This window comes from Elephas maximus, chromosome 2 (genome assembly GCF_024166365.1).
Source record: "Elephas maximus indicus isolate mEleMax1 chromosome 2, mEleMax1 primary haplotype, whole genome shotgun sequence".
NCBI classification, from domain to species: Eukaryota; Metazoa; Chordata; class Mammalia; order Proboscidea; family Elephantidae; genus Elephas; species Elephas maximus.
The window spans coordinates 5,489,575-5,514,130 of record NC_064820.1 but is presented as its reverse complement, the minus strand read 5'-3'; the positions used below and the strand labels follow the sequence as shown (position 1 = coordinate 5,514,130).

The window sequence follows — 24,556 nt, the reverse complement described above, 5'->3', positions numbered from 1 at the left end:
GGGCCACCAAAAGCCAGAGGGGGCAAAAAGGATCTTCCTCTAGAAGCTTTGGAGAGGACATGGTGCTATGGGCACCCTGAACTCGGCCTGCTGACCTCCAGAACTGTGGGAAAATAAATCTCGGTCATTTATAAACCACCACTTTGTGGTACTTTGTTACGACAGCCTTAGGCCACTGGTACACGAGGGTACTGTCAGTATTCTGGTTTGTTGGGGAAGTATTTCAAAAGATAGTTCTGGTAGTTTGCTGCGAACATAGAACAATTCATTCATTTCCAAGATTGCTGTTAGCTGTCATCGAGTCAGCCCCAATTTGTGGCGACCCATGTAGAACAGAACGAAATGTTACCTGGTCCTGTACCATCCCCATGACCAGTTTCCAAGTTGGTTATTGTTGGTTAGGTGCCGGCAAGTCTGTTCTGACTCATAGTGACCCTATGTACGACAGAACGGAACACTGCCTGGCCATGCGCCATCCTCACAATCCTTGTTATGTTTGAGACCATTGCTGCAGCCACTATGTCAATCCATCTTGTTGAGTCTTCCTCTTTTTTGCTGACCCTCCACTTTACCAAGCATGATGTCCTTTTCTAGGGACTGATCCCTCCTGATAACATGTCCAAAGTACATGAGACGAGGCCTTGCCGTCCTCACGTCTAAGGAACATTCTGGCCGTGCTTCTTCCAAGATAAATTTGTTCGTTCTTCTGGCAGTCCATGGTATGAGACATCAGTTCTTTTTCAGTCTTCCTTGTTCACTGTCCAGCTTTCACATGCATGTGAGGTGATTGAAAATAACATGGCTTGGGTCAGGCACACCTTAGTCCTCAAAGTGACATCTTTGCTTTTAACGCTTTCATGTTAACGTGTTAGTGTTAATATTTTCTCTTTTTATCGTGATGTTGCTTATTGATCCAGTTGTGAGGACTTTTGTATTCTTTATGTTGAGGTGCAATCCATGCTGAAGGTTGCGGTCTTTGATCTTCATCAGTGCTTCAAGTCCTCTTCACTTTCAGCAAGCAGTGCTGTGTCATCTCCATAAGGCAGGTTGTTAATGAGTCTTCCTCCAGTCCCTGTGCCACATTCTTCTTCGTATAATCCAACTTCTTGAATTCATTGCTCAACGTACAGATTGAATAAGTATGGTAAAAGGGTACAACCCTGACACTCACCTTTTCAGCCTCTAAACCATGCAATATCCCCTTGTTCTGTTCAAAAACTGCTTGTTGGTCTATGTACCGGTGGGTTGGAACCTCAGACCTTTTGGTTAGCAGCCAAGTGCTTAACACTGCACCACCAGGGCACTTTTTCCGACTCACAGGCACCCTATAAGACAGAGTAGAACTCTCCCATAGAATTTCCTAGGCTGTCATCTTTACAGGAGGGGATTACCAGGTCTTTTCTCCTGTGGACTGGCTAGTGGGCTTGAACTACCAACCTTTCAGTTAGCAGTTAAGTGCTCTACCATTATGCCACTGGGCTCCCAAGTGGTCGCATGGATGTGACCCTTGTAGCCCAATGCTTTCTCTTGAGTTTTTACTCTTGCAGCTGATCACATTTAGCTGAAGGGCACAGTTGTTCATCAATGACTTGGTTTTAATGTAGCATTAATCCTGCTGGTTTGAATCCTTGAGAAGCCATTCAAGTACTGCTTAGGACTGAAAACCTTGGAGATCTCTGGTCTTCTCTAGGTCAGCATGAGTGTACTTGGAGGCCAGCTTTGGTGAGTTTTGTTCTCTTGGTCGTCACTTTTACTCCTGGGCACATGTAGGGTACTTCCTTTTTCCTTAAATTCAGACACTCTCCCTGATGATCTGTGTGCTGGGTTGGTTACTTTTGCGTGATCCTTTGAGCACTTTCATCAGCAGATGCAGGTTTTCAGTGCAGGAAACCTCCTTCCTCCGCGTATTTCTTCCAGGCCGTTCTCTAGGAATTTCTGAATGTGTTACATACAGGACTTAAAACAGTGTGGATACCGTGTGCAGACAAAGCCACCTGCAGTGATATGTGACCTGTGCATAAAAAGACCTCCACTGAGAGTTTCTGTAGTTAGGCACAATGGCCAACTCTTTCGTGTGTGCATCACCATTTTAAACAGAGCTGTTGTTGTAAGTGCGGTCGAGTTGTTTCTAACTCATAGCGACCCTGTCTACAACAGAACAAAACACCACTCAGTCCTCGCAATCGTTGCTGTGTTTTAGCCAATCTTTGCAGCCACTGGGTCAGTCACTGACCCTCTACTTTACCAACCATGATGTCCTTCTCCAGGGACTGATCCCCCTTGATAACATGTCCAAAGTACGTAAGACCCAAGTCTTGCCATCCTCGCTTCCAAGGAGCACTTTGGCTGTACTTCCAAGACGGATCTTTTCATTCTTTCAGCAGTCTGTGGTATGTTCAATATTCTTCATCAACTCCATCATTCAAAGGCATCAATTCTTCTTCGATCTTCCTTATTCATTGTCCAGCTTTCTCATGCATATGAGGCGGTTGAAAACACCATGGCTTGGGTCAGGTGAACCTTATTCCTCAAAGTGACGTATTTGCTTTTGAACACTTTAAAGAGGTCTTTTGCAGCAGATTTGACCAGTGCAATACGTCTTTTGATTTCTAGACTGCTGCTTCCGTGGGCATTGATTGTGGATCCAAGTAAATTGAAATCCTCGACAACTTCAGTCTTTTCTCCGATCATCATGATATTGCTCATTGATCCAGTTGTGAGGATTTCTGTTTTCTTTATGCTGAGGTGGAATCCATACTGAAGGCTGTGGTCTTCGATCTTCATTACTAAGTGCTTCAAGTGCTCTTCACTTTCAGCAAGCAAGGTTGTGTCACTTGCATAACACAGGTTGTTAATGAGTCTTCTTCCAATCCTGATACCCCGTTCTTCTTCATATAGTCCAGCTTCTCTGATTATTTGCTCAACATACAGATTGAGTAAGTATGGCGAAAGTTACAACCCTGATGCACACCTTTCCTGACTTTAAACCATACAGAAGTCCCTTGTTCTCTTTGAACAACTGCCTCTTGATCTATGTAAAGGTTCCTCATGAGCATAATTAAATGTTCTGGAATTCCCTTTCTTCACAATGTTATCCATAGTTTGTTACGATCCACACAGTCGAGTGCCTTTGCATAGTCAATACAACACAGGGAAACATCCTTCTGGTATTCTCTGCTTTCAGCCAGGATCCATCCGACATCAGCGATGACATCCCTGGTTCCACGTCCTCTTCTGAATCCGGCCTGAATTTCCGGCAGTTCCCTGTTGATCTACTGCTGCAGGTGCTTTTGAGTGATCTTCAGCAAAATTTTACTTGTGTGTGATATTTGTTCTATAATTTCCACACTCAATGGAATCACCTTTCTTCGGAATAGGCATACGTAGGGATCTCTTTCAGTCGGTTGACCAGGTAGCTGTCTTCAAATTTTTTGGCATAGACAAGCGAGCACTTCCAGTGCTGCGTCCGTTTGTTGAGACATCTCAGTGGGTTTTCCATCAATTCCCGGAGCCTTGTTTTTCTTCAGTGCCTCCAGTGCAGCTTAGACTTCCTTCTGTACCATCGATTCCTGACCATATGCTACCTCCTGAAAAATCAGTCACTGAAAACCCTGCACAGCAGTGTTCTGCTCTGACATGTGGGGTCACCATGAGTTGGAACTGACTCAGCAACAACTGGTTAACATGGTTTATTTCATGAAAATGAAAGTGATTATACCACAGGCTTTATCTCCTACGATTCTTGACTTGGAGATTATTAGTGAGCCCCCACGACAAGGATGAGTGAGTAAAGGAAGGCAGCTGCAGACCGAATTATCCCACCCAAGGTCTCGGGGTCACCCCTCTCTGCCACCCATTGGTGCCTGGGCATGTTTGCCCTGTTAGCCGCTTCCGGGAAGCCCACCGGTGCTGGAGCAGTTCTGTGCCTGGGCTTCTACCTGACCTGGAAGACCAAAGCAGGTCTGTGTATGTTTTATGCTGTTATTATCGTACCTGCAGTGGTAGTTGTTAAGGAGCCCTGGTAGCACAGTGGTTCAGCACTTGGCTGCTAACCGAAAGGTTGGTGGTTTGAACCCCAGCCGCTCCGGGGGAGAGAAACGGGGCGGTCTGTTTCCGTAAAGATTCCACAGCCTCGAAGACTGTGTGGGGCAGTTCCAGTCTGTCCTCTGGGGTTGCTATGAGTCAGAGTCGACTGGACAGCGGTGGTTTGGTTTGGTTTTGGCAGTTGTGTAATTTTCCTGTCTTAGTCTCCTGGTGCCACTGTGACAGAAATACCACAAACCAGCAGCTTCAGCAAACAGAAGTTTGTCCTGTTACAGTTCAGGGGACTAGAAGTCTGAATATAGGACACGGGCGCTAGGGGAAGGCTCTCTTTCTCTTGGTCTCCTCTGGGGGAGGACCCTGGTCTCTTTCAGCCTCTGTTCTGGGTTACTTGGAGATCTTCGTTGGCATCTGCCTCCCCATGCTTTGTCCTCACCACTCCATGACTAATCTGTTCGTTTTGTATCAGAAATTATTAGGTTTAGGGCCACCCTATGGTGCTACGGCCTCATTAGCATAACAGAGAGAATCCTGTTCTCAGGTGGGATTACACCCACAGGTACAGGGTGGGATGGCAACACGTAGGTGGGGGCACAGTTCAGTCCATAGCACTGCCCTGTTGAAAGGCACACCTGAAGCCTGGCTCTGTCCTCCCAGCTTGAGAGGCCTCCTCACGTAAGCAGGGTCAGGAGGTTTCACACTGTTATCTTGGGCGCTTAACTGGATTGAAGCAATGCGAGGTTAGGACAGGCCTTTGGATTCCCCGGGAGGTTTCAGGCCTCTTTTCCTGGGCTTCCAGTTACTGAATTGGTAGCAGTGGGAACGGTCACAGTGAAAGCCTCCCAGCCAGGTGGCCGTAGGTCTGAGGCCTTCACGCCTTCCCTTCCGACCCTGGGAACGAGCTAGCATAGAATTCAGAGCCATGGGAAGTTTCAGCAAATACCACTTCCCAGCTTCCTTTGTAGGGAGCCAGAAGTACTTCAGGCTCATCATAGAAAACTTGGAAAACACGGGAATTCAAGGAAGAAAATAAAGACCACCTCTAGTTCCAGGGCTTAGAGATAATGCTGACAGCATTTTGGCACTTCTTTTCTGTCTTTTTCCTCGTTCTTAATGTTTTCTTTCCTCCCCCTTCTCATTCAAAAATTTATGCACACACTGTTTTGTGACATTGGTTGCAATCCCACAATGTGACAGCACCCTCCCACTTTCTACCCTGGGTCCCTGTGCCCATTTATCCAGTTCCGTCCCTCCCTGCCTTCTCGTCCTGCTTTTGGACAGGAGCTGCCCATTTGGTCTCATATAACGGATCGACCTAAGGAGCTCATCCCTCACGCGTGTTATTTTTTGTTTCATGTGCCTGTCTAATCTTTGTCTGAAAAGTGGGCTTTCGGGAGTGGCTTCAGTTCTGCGTTAGTAGGGTATCCGGGGCCATAATCTCGGGGGTTCCTCCAGTCTCTGTTGGACCAGAAAGTCTGGACTTTTGTTTTTGATCCCTTCTTCTAAGCTGCAAAGATGCTCGTGCACGTGTACACACACACGCGCGTATGTACACACACGCATGTGCTTACATGGTCTTGTATCCTACTTCTTCACTTAACAAAATGGCATGAGCACCTTTCTGAGGTAATGAAAACAATAAAAATGATTCTAGCGTCTCTTCAATGTGCCATGGAGAGAATGAGCAGGACCTGACCTCACCCCAGGCCACCTTCCCCCGGGCTCCTGCTGATGTGGTGGGTGAAGCGGGCCCTAAAGGCAGCCAGGAAGGTGACATTCTAGCCTGCCACCTCAAGCATGGGACCTCAAAAGGACACATAACCGTGTTCCTCTAAGCCTCCATATCCTGACCTGCAAAACAGAGATAATGGTGTAAAAAGGACATTTTGTATAGAATTAGTAATTGTTAGAAACGCTTCTGTCAGGAACTACTCAGAAGCACTTTTATGTTCTGTCTAAGCCTGTAAACTTACCCAGAAAAGAGACAGACAGCAGACCATCCAGGTCCCCCAAACCGCCAAGGCTCTGGCTTCTGGAAGTCCGTGGTGGGCGCCATCACCAAACGTGTCCCGTGTCCCCGGTGTCTCTCAGACATGAGGTGTGCGGTTTCTGTGCCATCCGATTGGTACTGACTCATGACAACCCTGTATACAAACTGCCGGGTCCTGTGCCATCTCCATGATTATTGTTAAACTTGAGCCCATTGTTGCAACCACTGCGCCATTCCATTTTGTTGAGGGTCTTCCTCTTTTTCGCAGACCCTCTACTTTACCAAGCATGATGTCCCTCTCCAGGGACTGGTCCCTCTTGATAACATGTGCAAAGTATGTAAGACGAAGTCTCAACATCCTCCCTTCTAAGAAGCATCCTGGTTGTACTTCTTCCAAGACACATTTGTTCGTTCTTTTGGCTAACCATGGTGTATTCAATATTCTTCGCCACCATTGTAACCGAACGCCACTCGGGTTCTTGTCCTGTCTTATTAGCCAGTGGAAATAAGGCGGACACTGCTGATTGCAAGGGAAACAGAAAGTGGCAAGTTAATTGTCTGTGCATACAAGGAGCGCGTGGGGTCTAGTGACCTTAAGGCCACGTGCTTGCTGACTAAGGGGGCCGGGGAGCTTTTTGTTTCCAGTGGCGTCAGGGGGTTGGGTTTGGTACCCAGAATTTTCTGCCTTTAGCCCTCCCATGCCTATATTTGGGGGTGGGGGGGTCAGTTGAAAAATGTGATTTCAATCTGTGCATGCTTCGAGGTGTAAACTAGGGCTACTCAGTGGATGGAGCCACTACCTGCTGCAGCTTCCTGCTCAAAATAAGCTTGTGGTTAGCAAGACAAAGAGGGGGGGAAGTGGTGTTGATTGGGGTTTTCAATATGGCTGAGCAGCCTGTTTCAATCCCCCCTTTTTGTTGTAGGTTTCTCAATCTTGGGAAACGGAGCTGTGTCTCTCTAGGTGCGTCCTGCTGGATGGGGGCGTAGATGCCTAAGGGTTAGGGAAGTGGAACTCCTGTGCTGTCTGCATTAAACCACTGTATCTCTCTTGTATCTATAAAAAAAAAAAAAAAGTGGCCCTTTATTAGGCTGTTGCCTCTCTTCTTGATGGGGGATGGGTTGAAATTTCTGGGTAACCACCATTTGGAGCTGGAACTTTTGAATCACTTGAAATGACTCTACCCTTCAGGGGAGAAGGCACCAACTCATTAAGGCATACACCAAGACACAGAAGCTTGTCTGGAGAGAGGAACAACACAAGCAAAGGTTAGAACAGAAATTAGTAAAAGGGCTAGAGCAAAAAGAACTCTTAATACTTTTATAGTACTCATTTTTATGGTACTTATTTACCCATCTTTGTTTCGTCTCTTGAATAGCCTCTTAAGTCTTTTCACTGTTTCATATTTTTTAAAAAAGGCAAAAGTGGGAAGTAGACAAACATGTTGTTAGAGTCATGTCTTTTCAAGCCTTAAGAATATTATAGGGTATAAAATGAGCAAAACCATTGAAAGCCTCACCTTTTCACAAATTGGCTAGAACCTGTGATCTCATATTTCGAATCGTCTTTTTTAGTGATCATTGGTACAGGTTTCAGTTAATGACAGGAGGGTCTTCATTAGTTCAACAAATTTCTATTTACTATATGTTAATAGAAAAAGATACGAGTGGAAAGTCTTTTGTGTTCTGGCTTCTGTGAAAGTTTCCCTACAACACCTTTTCTAATTCTGTCTATTGTCTTTATACCCCAGGGCCCAGTTGATGTGTTCTTGTGAGTCCAGCTCTAGCTGGGTCACATTCTGTATGCTCAAGGACAGGTAATAATGACTCTAATATTAGTCATTTCTTCTTTTTGGTCGGAGATTAGAAAAACCACATCGGTGATCAATATCTGGACTTAGTCAAGCTCCTAGATGGCGACCATGGCAGGTTCTTTAAACTCACGGTGCTGGTTTTCCACCGGATGCCATCTAGTTTTTCACCAGGATCTTAAGAGCAAAGTTGTCATTAATTGTATTGTTGAAGTGAGCAGACTAAATGTACACCAACCTTTTAGCCCGAGGCCTTCTTTTATCTTTTAGGTGTGTAAGGCAATAGGATAAGTTTTTATTATGCCTAATATTACCAGGATGTAGACTAAGAATATTACTTGTAGTAGTACAAATAAATCTGGTGTTTGTAAGGGTATTACAGTGTGTGATCAAGTAGCTTGTTATCTAATGTTATATATATCCTGTTCTATTTCTCCTGTGTTATTTATCTAAATGTAATAAGAGGTCTTTGCTACAGCACATAGTACACTTTCTTGGACCAATAAATAAAAATCTAAGACTATTTTGTTATCTCATGTCACCTTGACTTAAAGAGGTAGAGATCACTGTTGTGTTTCTATGTCACTAGCAACATCACTATGCCTGTTATTTGTCACATAGTGATTGATAAACTTCTTAAAAAGATTTCTCCAATTCAAATATACCGTAAGTAGGAATTAAATTTACCAACCATACCTTGAGTGTTGGACCAATGGGCTTTCTTCTGACTCTGGTTTTATAAAGGATAACAAATTAACATTACTGTTCTAGTATTTACTACGAATATCTAAAGATAATCTTAAAGTTCTCAAAGCCTATTCATTGCCCAGATTAGCTAGGAATCTAAACAAGAGATTGTGTATGTAAATTCACTATTAGTTGGAAAGGCATCATCTAAATTTGTTTAGTTGGATCTACCACACAAAAACATATCATCTATAAAGCGCACAAAGTTTGTCTAGAGAGAACAGAAGGCATAGAAAAATTTATATATGACAAACAAGTTTCTATTAAAGGATACGTGATTAGCAAGATAGTACAGGATGGACTTCTGTCGGAAGTCTATAGTTGATCTGTCTAAAACATATTTAGTGTTTTCCCTGAGGGCAAGCTGTCTCTCACTGGTTTACTTATTAAGTCATGGGTCACTTTCTCAAAAGCACAAGTGGAATTTAAGACAAAATGGGAGTCTGAGTCATGAGGTTGATCTCTGAGAACCTGATTTCTTTAAGGTACATAATTTTCTATATAGCAAGAGGGTAAGAGTTTGATTACAAGCATTAGACAGGTATTTCATACAACATTGTCTTGAAAACTGATTAAACCAATTACTGATTTACCTTAAATATAACTCTATTTACTGATCTTTAGAGTCAGTTTCTCAAAACAGACTGAATTCTTCAAAAAAAAAGCATAACGTCTGGAGCAAAATGGTCTTGTTAGTTTATCTGGACAATTGTTTGACCAGTAGTGACTTTAGGAATCAGTTTTTTTCTCAAAGTTCAAGGTTTGAAAGGATACCCAAAGGCGATGGCCTAAGTAGGTTGTCCCAACCTCTATGAAAATCAGAAATCTGGATCTTAGGAAAATTATATACAGTCTTTCATGGTTCCCCCTTTGGATCAGGATCTTGTAATAGAATCTTTGATCAAAAATGTTTAATAAATAGTAATTGGGCACTATGTGGTTTTTAAGATCTCAGGCACCATACGGTAAATCAGGAGGTAGAAGAGAAACAGTAACCCTAGGCCAATTGTCTGAAATAATCAATGAAACCATGACTCTAAGGTCTTTGAACCAAGGGAACAAATCTCATGAGGTGTTTGTTTACCCATAAGTACCATCAGTAGCTGTTTTTCATGTGTCTCAGTAACAGCTACATTCTCTCAAACCTAAGATTGTGTATTAACATGAACACAGCAACATTTATCTATTAAGGAACAAACTATTCTCTGAGAGAACTAATAGAAAATCTGATGTTATTCTAATTTCTAAAATCATAGTTCAAATTTTAGACACTTTTCTAGTTATGATATTTACAACTTTGTTAAGTTTACCAAAAAAAAAAAAAAAGGAACTTGTAATTCAAGAGTTAAAATAATTAAACCCATTAGGTAGATAATTTAGGAGAAAAGAGGAAAATGATTTCTTATATCTAGAATGTAGGACCTTAAAGCATTATTTCCAGAAAGACTTTAAAATTTTAGAAATATTTTTACATAAAACCCATAGCATCGTTTCGTTTACTCAGTCTTATGTAGTTAACTTCTGTTGCAGGTGATTCTGGATCGACTGCAGTTTGCAAAACCATCAGCTTCTGTATAGAGTTCCGGAAATCTTGACTGAGTCTAGTCACAGTCTTTTTTTGCAAGTTCAGTACAGTCCATATTTTTTGTTGAGATATTCTGGTCAAATGTTTTCAGAAAATCAGCAAAGTAAAAATTTATCTGTAGATGACCAAACTTATTATACCAAACCAAAAACCAAACCCAGTGCCATTGAGTCAATTCCGACTCATAGTGACCCTATAGGACAGAGTAGAACTGCCCCGTAGAGTTTCCAAGGAGCGCCTGGCGGATTCGAACTGCCCACCTTTTGGTTAGCAGCTGTAGCACTTAACCACTACACCACCAGGGTTTCCAAACTTATTATGGCCATGATTAATTTATAAACATAACTCAATGGTCAAAGACCTGATAGAAATTAATTACAAGCCTAATATAAAGGCCAAGTAAAATAAGTTAAAAAAAAAAAACACTTTAGATAAAGTATTTTTAATTATACCCACTAATAACCATATTTTAAAAGAACTTCAGACATAACACATAATAATCTTGAGACATAAAACAATATAGTCAGAATATACTAAGAATGTACCAAGATTATCAAGTCTCTAAATACCTGAATAGTAATAAAAAAAATAACTTCATAGATAAATGATTTGAATTCTCCAGTAAAACTATTGGCTTTGATGATGTTAGATTCAAAAAATAAAGTTTGAACCAAGTTAGCAATAAAGAAATAATAATATTATGACATAATATTATGCATTTGTTGTCTGATATTAGGCAAAAACATAAGAGGAAATACTAACATAAATTTTAACCCAAAGAGAAAGAATCAGCACTTCTCTTGATTTTAACAACAGGTTCCATGTATTTTATGACATGTTAAATAAACCTTTTCAGCACTTTTATAAAAATTGCTTCAAGTCCTCTTCACTTTCAGCAAGCAGGGTTGTGAGTCTTCCTCCAGTCCTCATTCCTGTTCTTCTACATATAGTCCAGCTTCTTGGATTATTTGCTCAGCATACCAATTGAATAAGTATGATGAAAGGATACAACCCTGGCACGCACCTTTCCTGACTTTAAATAATGTGCAATCCCCTTGTTGGTGTTCAAATGGCTGCCTCTTGGTCTACGGACAGCTTCCACATGAGCACAGTTAAGTGTTCTGGAATTCCCAGTCTTTGCAGTGTTGTCCATAATTTGTTATGTTCCATCTTTCTGGCATTCTCTGCTTTCAGCCAGGAGCCATCTGACATTAGTAATGATATCCCTCGTTCCACATTCTCTTTTTAATCTGGCTTGAATTTCTGGCAGCTCCCTGTCAATATACTGCTGCAGCTGTTTTTGAATAATCTTCAGCAAAATTTTCACTGGCCATTTTTTTCAGAAGTAGATCATCAGATCCTTCTTCCTAGTCTCTCTTAGTCCAGAAGCTCCACTGAAACTGTCCACCATGGGTAACCCTGCTGGTATTTAAAACACCAGTAGGATAGCTTCCGGCATCACAGCAACATGCAAGCCACCACAACAGACTGACAGACAAGTCATGGAGATTATTTATAGAGGCTAGTTTTTCAGTCTTTTCAAAGTTTTAAGATGTCACTTTGATTATTAGCATTGCACCTGACCCAAGCCATGGCCTTTTCAATCACCTCACATGCTTGCGATAGCTGGGCAATGAAAAAAGAAAACAGAAGAAGTGACACATTTGAATCATGGTGTTGACAGCATGTCGCGGTGTTGACAGCATGTCACGGTGTTGACAGTGTGTATTGAATATGTTGTGAACTTCTGGAAGAATCAAAAAATCAGCCTTAGAAGAAATACAACCAGAATGTTGCTTAGCAATGATGATGGCAAGACTTTGGCATGCTTACGTTGGACATGTCATCAGGGAAGACCAGTCACTAGAAAAAGACATCACGTTTGTTAAAGCAGAGGGTCAGTGAAAACCAGGGGAACCCTCCATAAGATGGATTATCACATTAGCCACGACAACAGACTCAGACATACCAATGATTATGAAGTTGGCGCAGGACGGGGCAAGGTGTCATTCCTTTATACATAAGGTTGACATGAGTTGGAGCTGACTTGACAGCAACTAACAGCAGTCACTTTGAGCTTACCATTGACTCCTAAAACAACAAAGCTGAGCCACATAGGTAACTCCTGTGGCCTCAACAAGAACTAAGGATGACCACTCAATCACTGGACTTGTTTCTTAAGTGACTATTGATGCTAACTCTAAGGTTCTCACCTCCTCGAGCAACTGCTGTCACCCAAAGGCTAATCATCTTAAACAAGTTTGTCATCTCTGGACATGTTTCTTTGGCTGCTGTAGCTTGTTAACTCACCACCACCAGATACCTTCCTCGCTTTGCTGACAAACGAGCCATGTGGTAACTAACTTTGCAGTCCCACGCACCTTGCCTTTGTGGAGAAATCCTGCTGTGATGAGATTGTTTTAAATTTTCCCATCCTTCTGACCACAGTTTTCCTGTGGGTGGGAAATGTGTGATGAGTGTTCCGTCCGGTAGCGTTGACCTTGAATGTGCTCTTTTAGCACAGTGACAGTGATATCGCGCGCAAAGAAAGCCCTGCCGTCTAACGCAGTAACAAAACAATCCACACCCCACTGTACCTTAAAGCATGACATGACATTTGAAGTTCACTTTTTTTTTTTTAATTTTGGTGAAAATATGCAGTCATGCATCATTTCAATATTTTCCACGCGAACAACTCAGTGACCTTAAGTTGTGCAAACGTTCTTGCCATCCTCCTCCAAATTGTTCCATGACCATTGACTTAGATTCATTGTCGTGTTCGCTTCTCATCCAACCTTTCAAGTTTCTGTCATCAATTTGATCTCATGTAGATAGTTCTTTAAAAGAGCACAGTGCTCAAGGCAGACAGGCTTATAAACTAATTTTTGGTCCCAAGAGGCAAAGTGCACTTTTCTTGATTAGACATGATGCCTATGCAGTGATAATAAGATAACATAAGATGCCGTGGTACGGTGATCTGCAAGGGACTCAGAAAGCAGTCGAGTTGTAACTGCGTCACCAGGATTTGTAGTACACTAAGCAGCAATACAGAGCGATGAGAGCCCCATACGTGGCCTCAGCTGCAGCTGCTTAACTCTGCGATCACAGAACGAAAGCAGCTGTAAACAGTATGTAGATGAATGGCCAAGGCTGTGTTCCAATAGGACTTTAGTTTTAAACCCCAAGAATTGAAATTCATATAATTTTCATGCATTGTTGTTGCGTGCCTCAGAGTCGATTCTGACTCACAGCAAACCCACGTGTCAGAGTCGAACTGCCCCGTAGTTTCCTAGACTGTAATCTTTATGGGGACAGGTCACCAGATGTTTCAGTTAGTAGTCAAGCAATTAACTTTTACACTACCAGGGCTTCTTTTTCATGTATTGCAGAATAATAATCTTTTGATTTTCTTTTCAACACTTTAAAAATGTAAAAGCCATTCTTAGCTCGCAGGCTATACAAGGACAGGTGGTGGATGGGATTTGGCCCACCTGCTTGCCAACACCTGAGCTGGACTCATTGCTGTCACAGCCACAGAGCAGGAGTGACGGGTAAAGACAAGGAGTTTGAAGCAAAACGAGAGAGGTCTGGGTTTCAGCTTTGTAAGGTGCCAACCACTGTATACAGTTGTTCAGAATTCAGCTTTGAGCTCGAAATGGAATCATCTGAAGTTTGCTGGGCATGATTCTTATATCCTGGAGGGAAAGCCTACCAGAGACCCGCAGGTTTGCTCAGCGTTGCTGCTTTAACGCCCCATTCATCTATAATTTATAAATTGGTGGCACACAGCCCAGTCTTCCTCAGACCGCTTTCTTCAGCATCTATTCTGTGTTAGTCAAACTTCCTAATCTTTCCGTTTTTGGCCCCTGCATTTCTGTCACCCTATACTGAGTTTAGGATAGACTCAGTCCTGGTAAACAGCCCCAATTTCCTAGGAACTGAGGACTCTGTATTTTAACACCCAAAAACCCGTATTTTAACAGGCACCTTTTAAAACCCAGTCCAGGCCTTTGGTCTCCCAAAATTTTCATTTCCTGCTCTTTTTTCTGTATTTCTCCAATCGCATCAGAATTCAAAGACTTTCTTGCCCTATTCTGCTACTTGTCTACTGGAAAATTCCATGGTACCAATAACTCCTGTGGAAGCTTTCTCTCAGCATTCTCCAACTGCCCCTCTCCTACTCTGCCATGGCTAGTGAGCCCCTAAGCCGACTTCCAAAGTGTGGCTGCTCCACCTGGTGCCTCTCAAGCCTTTGGCTTCAGGGTCAGAGTGAGGACCATTCTGTCTTCTGCCATCGATTCTGTTTGCCATGGAGTCTAACCCATGGTGTCCCACAAGGGGAAAAGTACATGACAACAGCGCCAGATCCCTACAAGCCAAAAGCTCTGCCTGTGTTTAAGGGAGCGCGTACTGGACCACAGTCTCTGGGAGTTGCAAACGTTAACGTGCTGGGTTGGAGGTTCAAGGAGTCCACCAGAGGCACCTTAGAAGAAAGGCTTAGTGGTCTACTTCCAAAAAAATCAACATTGAGAACCCTGCGGAGCACAGTTCTACTCTGACACATACAGGGTCACCATAAGTTGTCGCAAACTGTACAGCAACTTGTTTTGGTCTCTTGGTTTTTGTTCTTTTTTTTTTTTTTTTTGGTATACTGGTCTAGAGTTCCCTGGACTCTGGTACAAATGCTTAACACATTTGCCTGCTAACCCAAAGGTTGAAGGTCGGAGTCTATCCAGAGGTACGTTGGTGATCTACTTCCAAAAATCAGCCATTGAGAACCATATAGAGCACAGTTCTACTCCTGACGCACATGAGGGCACCATGATTCTACTCCTGACACACATGAGGGCACCACGATTCTACTCCTGACCCACGTGAGGGCACCACGAGTCAGGGGCAACTTCATGGTAACTGGTTATAGTGGTCCGAGAAGCATACACTGTTATGGATTGAATGTGTCCACCAAAAATGTGTGTATTGGTTTGTCTAGGTCATGATTCCCAGTATTGTGTGATTGTGTATTGTGTAAGTATGTAGTTGATGATTTTGGTGATTGTATTCAGTCGCGTAATCACCACACAATCAAGATACAAAACAGTTGTATACACTAAAACATACCCACCTGCATTTTTGCAGTTACTCTCCCCAGACTCTAGTTTTGCTTTCTCTAGAATTTCATACCACCATTCATCTGTCAGTTTGTTGTACTGTGGTGGCTTGTGTGTTGCTGTGATGCTGGAAACTGTGACACCAATATTTCAAATACCATGGCGGACAGGTTTTAGTGGAGGTTCCAGACTAAGACAGGTTAGAAGGAAGGGCCAGTGAAAACCTTATGGATAGCAGCACAACATTGTCTGATATACTGCCAGAATATGGCCCCTCAGGTTGGAAGACACTCAGAACATGGCTGAGGAAGAGCTGCCTCCTCAAAGTAGAGTTGAATTTAATGATGTAGATGGAGTCAAGCTTTCAGGACCTTCATTTGCTGATGTGGCAAGACTGAAAATGAGAACAAGCACCTGAAAACATCCATTAGTAACAGGAACATGGAATGTACAAATACAAATCTAGGATTATTGTAGGTTGTCAAAAATGAAATCTAACACTTGAAGATCGATATCCTAGATATTAGTGAGCTGAAATGGACTGTTATTGGCCATTTTGAATTGGACAATCATGTGGTTCAGTATGCTGGGAATGATAAAAGGAATGGTGTCTTTATTCATCGTCAAAAAGAACATTTCAAGATCTTTCCTGAGGTACAGCCCTGCCAGTGTTAGGAAAATATCCACATGCCTACAAGGAAGACCAGTTAATACAAGCGTTATTCAAATTTACACATCAATCATTAAAAGACAAAAATGAAGAAATGGAAGATTTTTACCAGCTTCTGCAGTCTGAAATCCATCAAACATGCAATCAGGATGCATTGATAATTACTGAATATTGGAATGTGAAAGATGGAAACAAAGAAAAGGGTTTGGTGGTTGGAAAAATATGGACTTGGTGATAGAAACAACACTGGAGAGCACATGATAGAATTTTGGAAAACCAATGACTTTTTCATTGAAAAGACCTTTTGTCAATAACGTAAATGTCCATAATGTACACTGGAATCAAATCAACTACATCTGTGGAAAGAGACAGTGGAGAAACTCAGTATTGTCAGTCAGAACAAGGACAAGGGCTAACTGCAGAACAGACCATCAATTGTTCACATGCAAGTTCAAGTTGAAGCTGAAGAATATTAAAGCAAGTCTGTGAGAGCCAAAGTACCACCTTTAGTACATCCCACTTGAATTTAGAGATCATTTCAAGAATAGATTTGATGCATTGAACGCAAAAGACTGAATACCAAACAAGTTGTGGGATTATACCTAGGACATCATACGTAAAAAAAGCAAGAGTTCATGAAAAAAACAGGAAAGAAAGAAAAGACTGAAATAGATGTCAGAAGAGATTCTGAAAGTTGCTCTTAAATGTCGAGTAGCTAAGGCAAAAGGAAGAAATGATGAAGTAAAAGAGCTGAACAGAGCATTTCAAAGGCGGGCTCCAGGAGGCAAAGTAAAGCATTATAATGAAATGTGCAAAGACTTGGAGTTAGAAAACCAAAAGGGAAGAAGACACTGAGTATTTATCAAGCTGAAAGAACTGAAGAAAAAATTCAAGCCTCCAGTTGCAATATTGAAGGATTCTATGGGCAAAATGTTGAATGTGGCAGGAAGCATCAAAAGAAGATGGAAGAAATACACATAGTTACTGTTCCAAAGAGAAATGGTCAATGTCCAACCATTTCAGGCATTTCAGTACACAGCATATGATAAAGGACTGATGGTACTGAAGGAGCAAGTCCAAGCTACACTGAAGATATTAGTGAAAAATAAGGCTCCAGGAATTGATGGAGTACCAACTGAGATGTTTCGGCAAATAGATGCTACACTGGAGGTGCTTTCTCGTCTATGCCAAGAAATTTGGAGAACAGCTACTTGGCCAAGTGACTGGAAAAGATCCATATTTGTCCTCATTCCAAATGAAGGTGATCCTACAGAATTTGGGAATTATCGAACAATATCGTTAATACCACACAAAAGTAAAATTTTGCTGAAGACCATTCAAAAGAGGTTGCAGCAATACATCAACAAGGAACTGCCAGAAATTCAAGCTGGATTCAGAAGAGGATGTGGAACAACAGATATCATTGCTAATGTCAGATAGATCCTGGCTGAAAGCGGGTAACACCAGAAAGATGTTTACCTGTGTTGTATTGACTATGCAAAGGTATTCAACTGCATGGATCGTAACAAATTATGGGTAGCATTGGAAAGAATGGGAATTCCAGAACACTTCATTGTGCTCATGTTGAAACTGCATATAGACCAGGAGGTAGTTGTTTGAACAGAACTAGGTGATACTGTGTGTATCAGGGTTGTATCCTTTCACCACACTTATTCAATCTATATGCTGAGCACATAATCTGAGAAGCTGAACTATATGAAGAAGAACAGGGCATCAAGATTGGTGGAAGACTCATTAGCAACCTGCGATATGCAGGATATGCGGATGACACAGCCTTGCTTGCTGGAAGTGAAGAGGACTTGAAGCACTTACTGATGAAGATCAAAGACCACGGCCTTCAACATGGATTACACCTCAACACGAAGAATATAGAATTCCTCACAAGTGGATCAACAAACAACATCATGATAAATGAAGAAAATATTGAAGTTGTCAAGGATTTCATTTTACTTGGATCCACAATCAACTCTCATGGAAACAGCAGTCAAGAAATCAATGTATTGCATTGTGCATATTTGCTATAAAAGACCTCTTTTAAGTGTTAAAAAGCAAAGATGTCCTTTTGAGGACTAAAGTGTGCCTGACCCAACTGGTGATATTTTCAGTCACCTCATAGGCATGGGCATACTGGACAATGAATAAGGAAGACCGAAGAAGAATTGTTGCCTTTGAATTATGGTGTTGGCAAAGAATAGTGAATATACCATCGATTACCAGAAGAATGAAAAAACCTGTCTTAGAAAAAGCACTGCCAGAATGCTCCTTAGAAGGGAGGATGGCAAGACTTCATCTTATATACATTGGACATGTTATTAGGAGGAACCGGTCCCTAGAGAAAGACATCATGCTTATTAAAGCAGAGGGTCCTTGAAAAAGAAGAAGGCCCTCAACAAGATGAATTGACACAGTAGCTGCGACAATGGGCTCAAATGTAGCACCAATTGTGAGGGTGGTACAGGACTGACAACCTTAATCTTTTCTACATTTATCACAGGTGGTGGTTTAAAAAAAAAAAAAAATTTTTTTTTTTTTTAGGGTAGGGGAAATTGAGCATCTTGAAGCCTCCAGTGTCCTCTAATGCAAGGCATCTATTTCACTTTCTGCGTAATTAGACTCCTGAGTCTGCACTGTGGTGTGCATTACGGAAACATGGTTAATCCTTTATCTAAGAAACTCTGCTTTTAACGTAAAGGCAGTTTGATTATTACTGAGGATGACTTCTGTACAAGGAAGCAAGTGATCATAATCCAAGACATTCAAGATAGAATGATAGAAAGACATTATTTTGAAACCCTGTTTCTGTTTCTTGTGTTCCTCAGGTCCTTGATTTTCCCATTTCTGATCCGAGGTGGAAAACCCATGCCATTGTATACGTGTGCGCTGGCGTTCACGTTCTGTGTCTGTAATGGCTACCTGCAAGGCAGGTACCTGAGCCAGTACGCGGAGTATGCTGAAGACTGGGTCACTGATCCCCGCTTTCTGGCCGGTGAGTGGCAACACTGGAGACCCCGGCTTGGGCTGACCGTACCCTGTATTTTCACACTGCAGGAGTCTGGGTTAGAAAGCCCAGATCCTGGAGGGAGTGGGGCATCTGGGACGGTCAGGGAGCTGCCAGGAAGGGGGCAGCAGGGCGGCGTGCGGGGAGCTCAGGGGGGTCCCAGGCATGGGGAGGGCGCACAGGTGCACCGTTGCCTGGCCGGCACCGAGCTACAAATGCTTGTTCATAACACAGACCTGAAATAGCCGCATGTTGTGGCAGGAGGAGCAGAGGGCTGAACCTGAGGTGACGACGCTAATCTGCTGGTAATCCAAGATGGTCAGCAATCCTCCCACTTTGTCTCTGCTGCAGCATGAGAAAAAGTCAGACTGAGTTACCTCCCAACAGTGCTGTTACACTTTTATGATTCACTGACCCGGATAAACGTGTAGGTGTGAGAAACCCTTGACATTTTATTTATTTGCCCCAATTAATGTAAATTCACGTACATTTTAAAGTTCTAATTACAATCTTGTTGAGGGATTGGTGGCTCAGGGGTAGAATTCTTGTCTTCCATGCAGGAGACCTGGGTTCAATTCCTGGCCAATGCACCTCATGGACGGTCACGCCGTCTGTCAGTGAAAGCTTAAGCGTTGCTCTGATGCTGCTCAGGTTTCAGCGGGGACTCCAGACTAAGACGGTGAAAAAGCAAGAAAGGTCCGGCAGTCTTCAGGGAATCAGCGAGTGAAAACCCCAGGAATCACAATGGTCCCATCCGAAACTGATGGTAGGGATGGTGCAGGACTAGGCAGCATTTTCTTTCCATTGTGCCTGAGGTCACATGAGTCAGGGCCAACTCGACAGCAGCTAATGACAGCAACAACAGTTATAGCTGTACAAGTTCTGAGCAAAACTGAAAATAAAACGTCAGTAATAAAAAATATTTGCAACAGGAACTGGCTGAACGGACACAGGGAATTCAGGATGGAGAGGAGGAATGTGCTATCTCGGTAAGGGGAAAGCAGCTGGGAGCGCACGGTGGAGTGTGTACGGCTTTTTGTATGAGAGACCGACTTGATTTGTAAACTTTCACCTAAAGCACAATAAATAAATTAAAAATATATATATATTTGCAAGAGGATTAAAAATACATAATCTTGCAGCTCTTACATGTAAAGTTTCTTCCATGTATTTATTTAGCTTCGCCTTCTATCATTTAGAAGTCACAGCCTGCTCAGGTGTGGCTTCCCCCCATGGTCTCATGGGAAGATTCTAAATTGGTCCACCCCACGTTCAGGGCTCCCTGCTGCTCTTCACCCAGAGCTGCATAACGTCACCTCACCTTCCATTCTGCTTTTTCTCTCTGCATGTGAGTTTATGATAATAGAAAGAAAACCTAACGTTGTACTTTGTTGTTGAAAAACACTTTCTCATTTCTCTGCCGTATTTCTCCTCTGTGAATTTTGACTCTGTTCCACGAGCAGTGCCCCCTTCTTACCCGAGAACGATTGCAATGGAGGATCTGTGTCTTCGTTTGTCAAATGAGGTTGGCTGGGAAAGCCTAGGGTCCTTTTCTGGCTCCAGAGCCATGAGGTTGGCTGGGAAAGCCTGGGGTCCTTTTCTAGCTCCAGAACCCCATGCCTCCATGAAATGCTAGACTCAGCCATTTCCTTTGCACGGTGCCCACGTGTCTTGCTGCTGTTTTCTTCCACCCCCACCCTCAGAAGGAACAAGAACAAGCTTTCCCTCAGCCCCCATGCAGAAGGTGATCCTCCACGCTCCATGCCTCCCTGCAGCCCCGGGGGGCAGAAAGTGTGCCCTTTTCAGATGAGGAGCCAGAGGGCAGAGCGGGTGGACAGCTTGCCCGAGGTCTGCAGCTGGTGGATAGCAAAGAATGGCCCAACCGCCTCACCAGGCTGAATCCCCACAAGTAGGCAGCAAAGAACAAAACCTAAAAATAGGGATTTTAAGTATTTATTTTACATTTTTAGAGGAATCATTTCTATGATGCTTTTGTGTGTGTGTGTGTGGATACTTTTGATGACCAACAAGTGCTTTTGGTCTGTGAATTTAAATGTCACTTAAAGTACCTCTGTAGTAGTAGACCTCATGCCCCAGAGAAGCTGCTAAACCTGGTATAAAAGTTTAATACAGCAATCAATGGTACAAAGACCTCTTGACTTCTCTACAATTTCTTACCACTGGCAGTGAAACAATAATTTTATTAAAGATGTGCCACACTGGGAAACAAACTAGGTCACGTTTTTTGTTTTACTTGTATATTTTATAGTTTTTGTTAGCAGACAAATATCAAATTACAGCAATAATTAGTTGTTTATTATACTATAATAGTATACTATGATACTATAAATAGCTAAGCAAAAAATAAAATTCTAACAAAAAATTTCCATACCATTAAAAATGGTTAATCTAACAGATTTTATGCAAAGATTTTAAACTTCCTAAAAAGAGAATTCCATGTTTAGCTTATTGGCATTTTTAGGTGCCATTGAGTCCATTCCGGGTGATAGCAACGCTGTGTACGACAGAACGAAACAGTGCCCAGTCCTGCACCATCCTCAGAATCGTTGCTGTGCCTTAGCCCATCATTGCGGTCACTTTGTCAGACCATGTCATTGAGGATCTTCCTCTCTTTCGCCAACTCTGTACCTTACCAAGCATGACATCCTTCTGCAGGGACTGGTCCCTCCCGATAACATGTCCAAAGTATGTGAGACGAAGTCTAGACCTCCTTGCTTCGAAGGAGCATTCTGGCTGTACTTCTTCCAAGACAGATTTGTTCGTTCCTCTGGCAGTAGTCTTTGCAAACACCATAATTCAAAGGTGTCAATTCTTCTTCAGTCTTCTTTATTCATTATCCAGCTTTCACATGCGTAAGAAGTGATTGGAAACACCATGGCTTGGGTCAGGTGCACCGTAGTCTTCAAGGTGATATCTTTGCTTTTTAACTCTTTGAAGAGGTCTTTTGCAGCAGATTTGTCCAGTGCAATACCTTGTTTGATTTCTCGACTGCTGCTTCCACAGGCATTGATTGTGGGCCCAATGAAATTAAATCCTTGACAGTGTCCATATTTTCTCCATTTATCGTGATGATGCTTATTGGTCCAGTTGTGAGGAGTTTTGGTTTCTTTATGTTGAGGTTTAATCCATACTGAAGGCTGTGGTCTTTGATCTTCATCAGTAAGTGCTTCAAGTCCTCTTCACCTTCAGCAAGCAAGGTTGTGTCATCTGCATAATGCAGATTGTTAATGAGTCTTCCTCCAATCCTGATGCCGCATGCTTTAATTAGTTGAGCTTCTTGGATTATTTGCTCAGCATGCAGATTGAATAAATTTGTTTATGTTGGTATAAGTATGTTATGTTTTCTCAGTATACAGATTGAGTAAGTATGTTTAGCTTAAACCAAAAACAAAAAAGCAAAACCCATTGTTGTCGATTCTGACACATAGCGACCCTATAGGACCAAGTAGCACTGCCCCATAGGGTTTCCAAGGAGCAGCTGGTGGATTTGAACATGCCAGCCCTTTTGGTTAGCAGCCAAGCTCTCAACCACTGTACCAACAGGGCTCTGTGTTTAACTTAAAAAAAAAAAGCAGAAATACTGTTTTGTTTTTTTTTTAATAATTTTTATTGAGCTTTAAGTGAACGTTTACAAATCAAGTCAGCCTGTCACATATAAGCTTATATACACCTTACTCCATACTCCCACTTACTCTGCCCCTAATGAGTCAGCCCTTCCAGTCTCTCCTTTTGTGACAATTTTGCCAGTTTCTAACCTTCTCTACCCTCCTATCTCCCCTCCAGACAGGAGATGCCAACACAGTCTCAAGTGTCCACCTGATACAAGTAGCTCACTCTTCATCAGCATCTCTCTCCAACCCGTTGTCCAGTCCCTTCCATGTCTGATGAGTTGTCTTCGGGAATGGTTCCTGTCCTGGGCCAACAAAAGGTTTGGGGACCATGACCGCCGGGATTCCTCTAGTCTCAGTCAGACCATTAAGTCTGGTCTTTTTATGAGAATTTGGGGTCTGCATCCCACTGATCTGCTCCTTCAGGGATTCTCTGTTGTGCTCCCTGTCCGGGCAGTCATCGGTTGTGGCTGGGCACCATCTAGTTCTTCTGGTCTCAGGATGATGTAAGTCTCTGGTTCATGTGGCCCTTTCTGTCTTTTGGGCTCTTAGTTGTCGTGTGACCTTGGTGTTCTTCATTCTCCTTTGATCCAGGTGGGTTGAGACCAATTGATGCATCTTAGATGGCCCCTTGTTAGCATTTAAGACCCCAGACGCCACATTTCAAAGTGGGATGCAGAATGTTTTCATAATAGAATTATTTTGCCCATTGACTTAGAAGTCCCCTTAAGCCATAGTCACCAAACCCCCGCCCTTGCTCTGCTGACCTTTGAAGCATTCAGTTTATCCCGGAAACTTCTTTGCTTTTGGTCCTGTCCATTTGAGCTGACCTTCCGTGTATTGAGTATTGTCCTTCCCTTCACCTAAAGTAGTTCTTATCTACTAAAAAAAAAAAAATCTACTAACTAATCACTAAATAACCCTCTCCCACCCTCCCTCCCTCCCCGCCTCGTAACCACAGAAGTATGTGTTCTTCTCAGTTTATACTATTTCTCAAGATCTTATAATAGTGGTCTTATACAATATTTGTCCTTTTGCCTCTGACTAATTTCGCTCAGCATAATGCCTTCCAGGTTCCTCCATGTTATGAAATGTTTCACAGATTCGTCAATGTTCTTTATCGATGCGTAGTATTCCATTGTGTGAATATACCACACTTTATTTACCCATTCATCCGTTGATGGACACCTTGGTTGCTTCCAGCTTTTTGCTATTGTAAACAGAGCTGCAATAAACATGGGTGTGCATATATCTGTTCGTGTGAAGGCTCTTATTTCTCTAAGGTATATTCCAAGGAATGGGATTTCTGGGTTGTATGGTAGTTCTATTCCTAACTGTTTAAGATAACGCCAGATAGATTTCCAAAGTGGTTGTACCATTTTACATTCCCACCAGCAGTGTATAAGAGTTCCAATTTCTCCACAGCCTCTCCAACATTTATTATTTTGTGTTTTTTGGATTAATGCCAGCCTTGTTGGAGTGAGATGGAATCTCATCGTAGTTTTAATTTGCATTTCTGTAATGGCTAATGATCAAGAGCATTTTCTCATGTATCTGTTGGCTGCCTGAATATCTTCTTTAGTGAAGTGTGTGTTCATATCCTTTGCCCAGTTCTTGATTGGGTTGTTTGTCTTTTTGTGGTTGTTTTAACAGAATCATATAGATTTTGGAGATTAGGCACTGGTCGGAGATGTCATAACTGAAAATTCTTTCCCAATCTGTAGGTGGTCTTTTTACTCTTTTGGTGAAGTCTTTAGATGAGCATAGGTGTTTGATTTTTAGGAGCTCCCAGTTATCGGGTTTCTCTTCGTCATTTTTGGTAATATTTTGTATTCTGTTTATGCCTTGAATTAGGGCTCCTAACGTTGTCCCTGTTTTTTCTTCCATGATCTTTATCGTTTTAGTCTTTATGTTTAGGTCTTTGATCCACTTGGAGTTAGTTTTTGTGCATGGTGTGAG

At 42.4% G+C, this 24,556-nt stretch overlaps 1 protein-coding gene across 1 annotated transcript in view; it reads left to right on the top strand.

Moving 5' to 3' along the window:
- The window catches only part of SRD5A1 (steroid 5 alpha-reductase 1), a 57,621-nt gene that overhangs the window by 8,533 nt on the left and 24,532 nt on the right, over positions 1-24,556 (top strand). Inside the window, exon 2 of the mRNA XM_049860860.1 lies at positions 18,790-18,956. Within this exon, the coding sequence (XP_049716817.1) occupies positions 18,790-18,956 (167 nt within the window). The remainder of the gene's footprint in view (positions 1-18,789; positions 18,957-24,556) is intronic.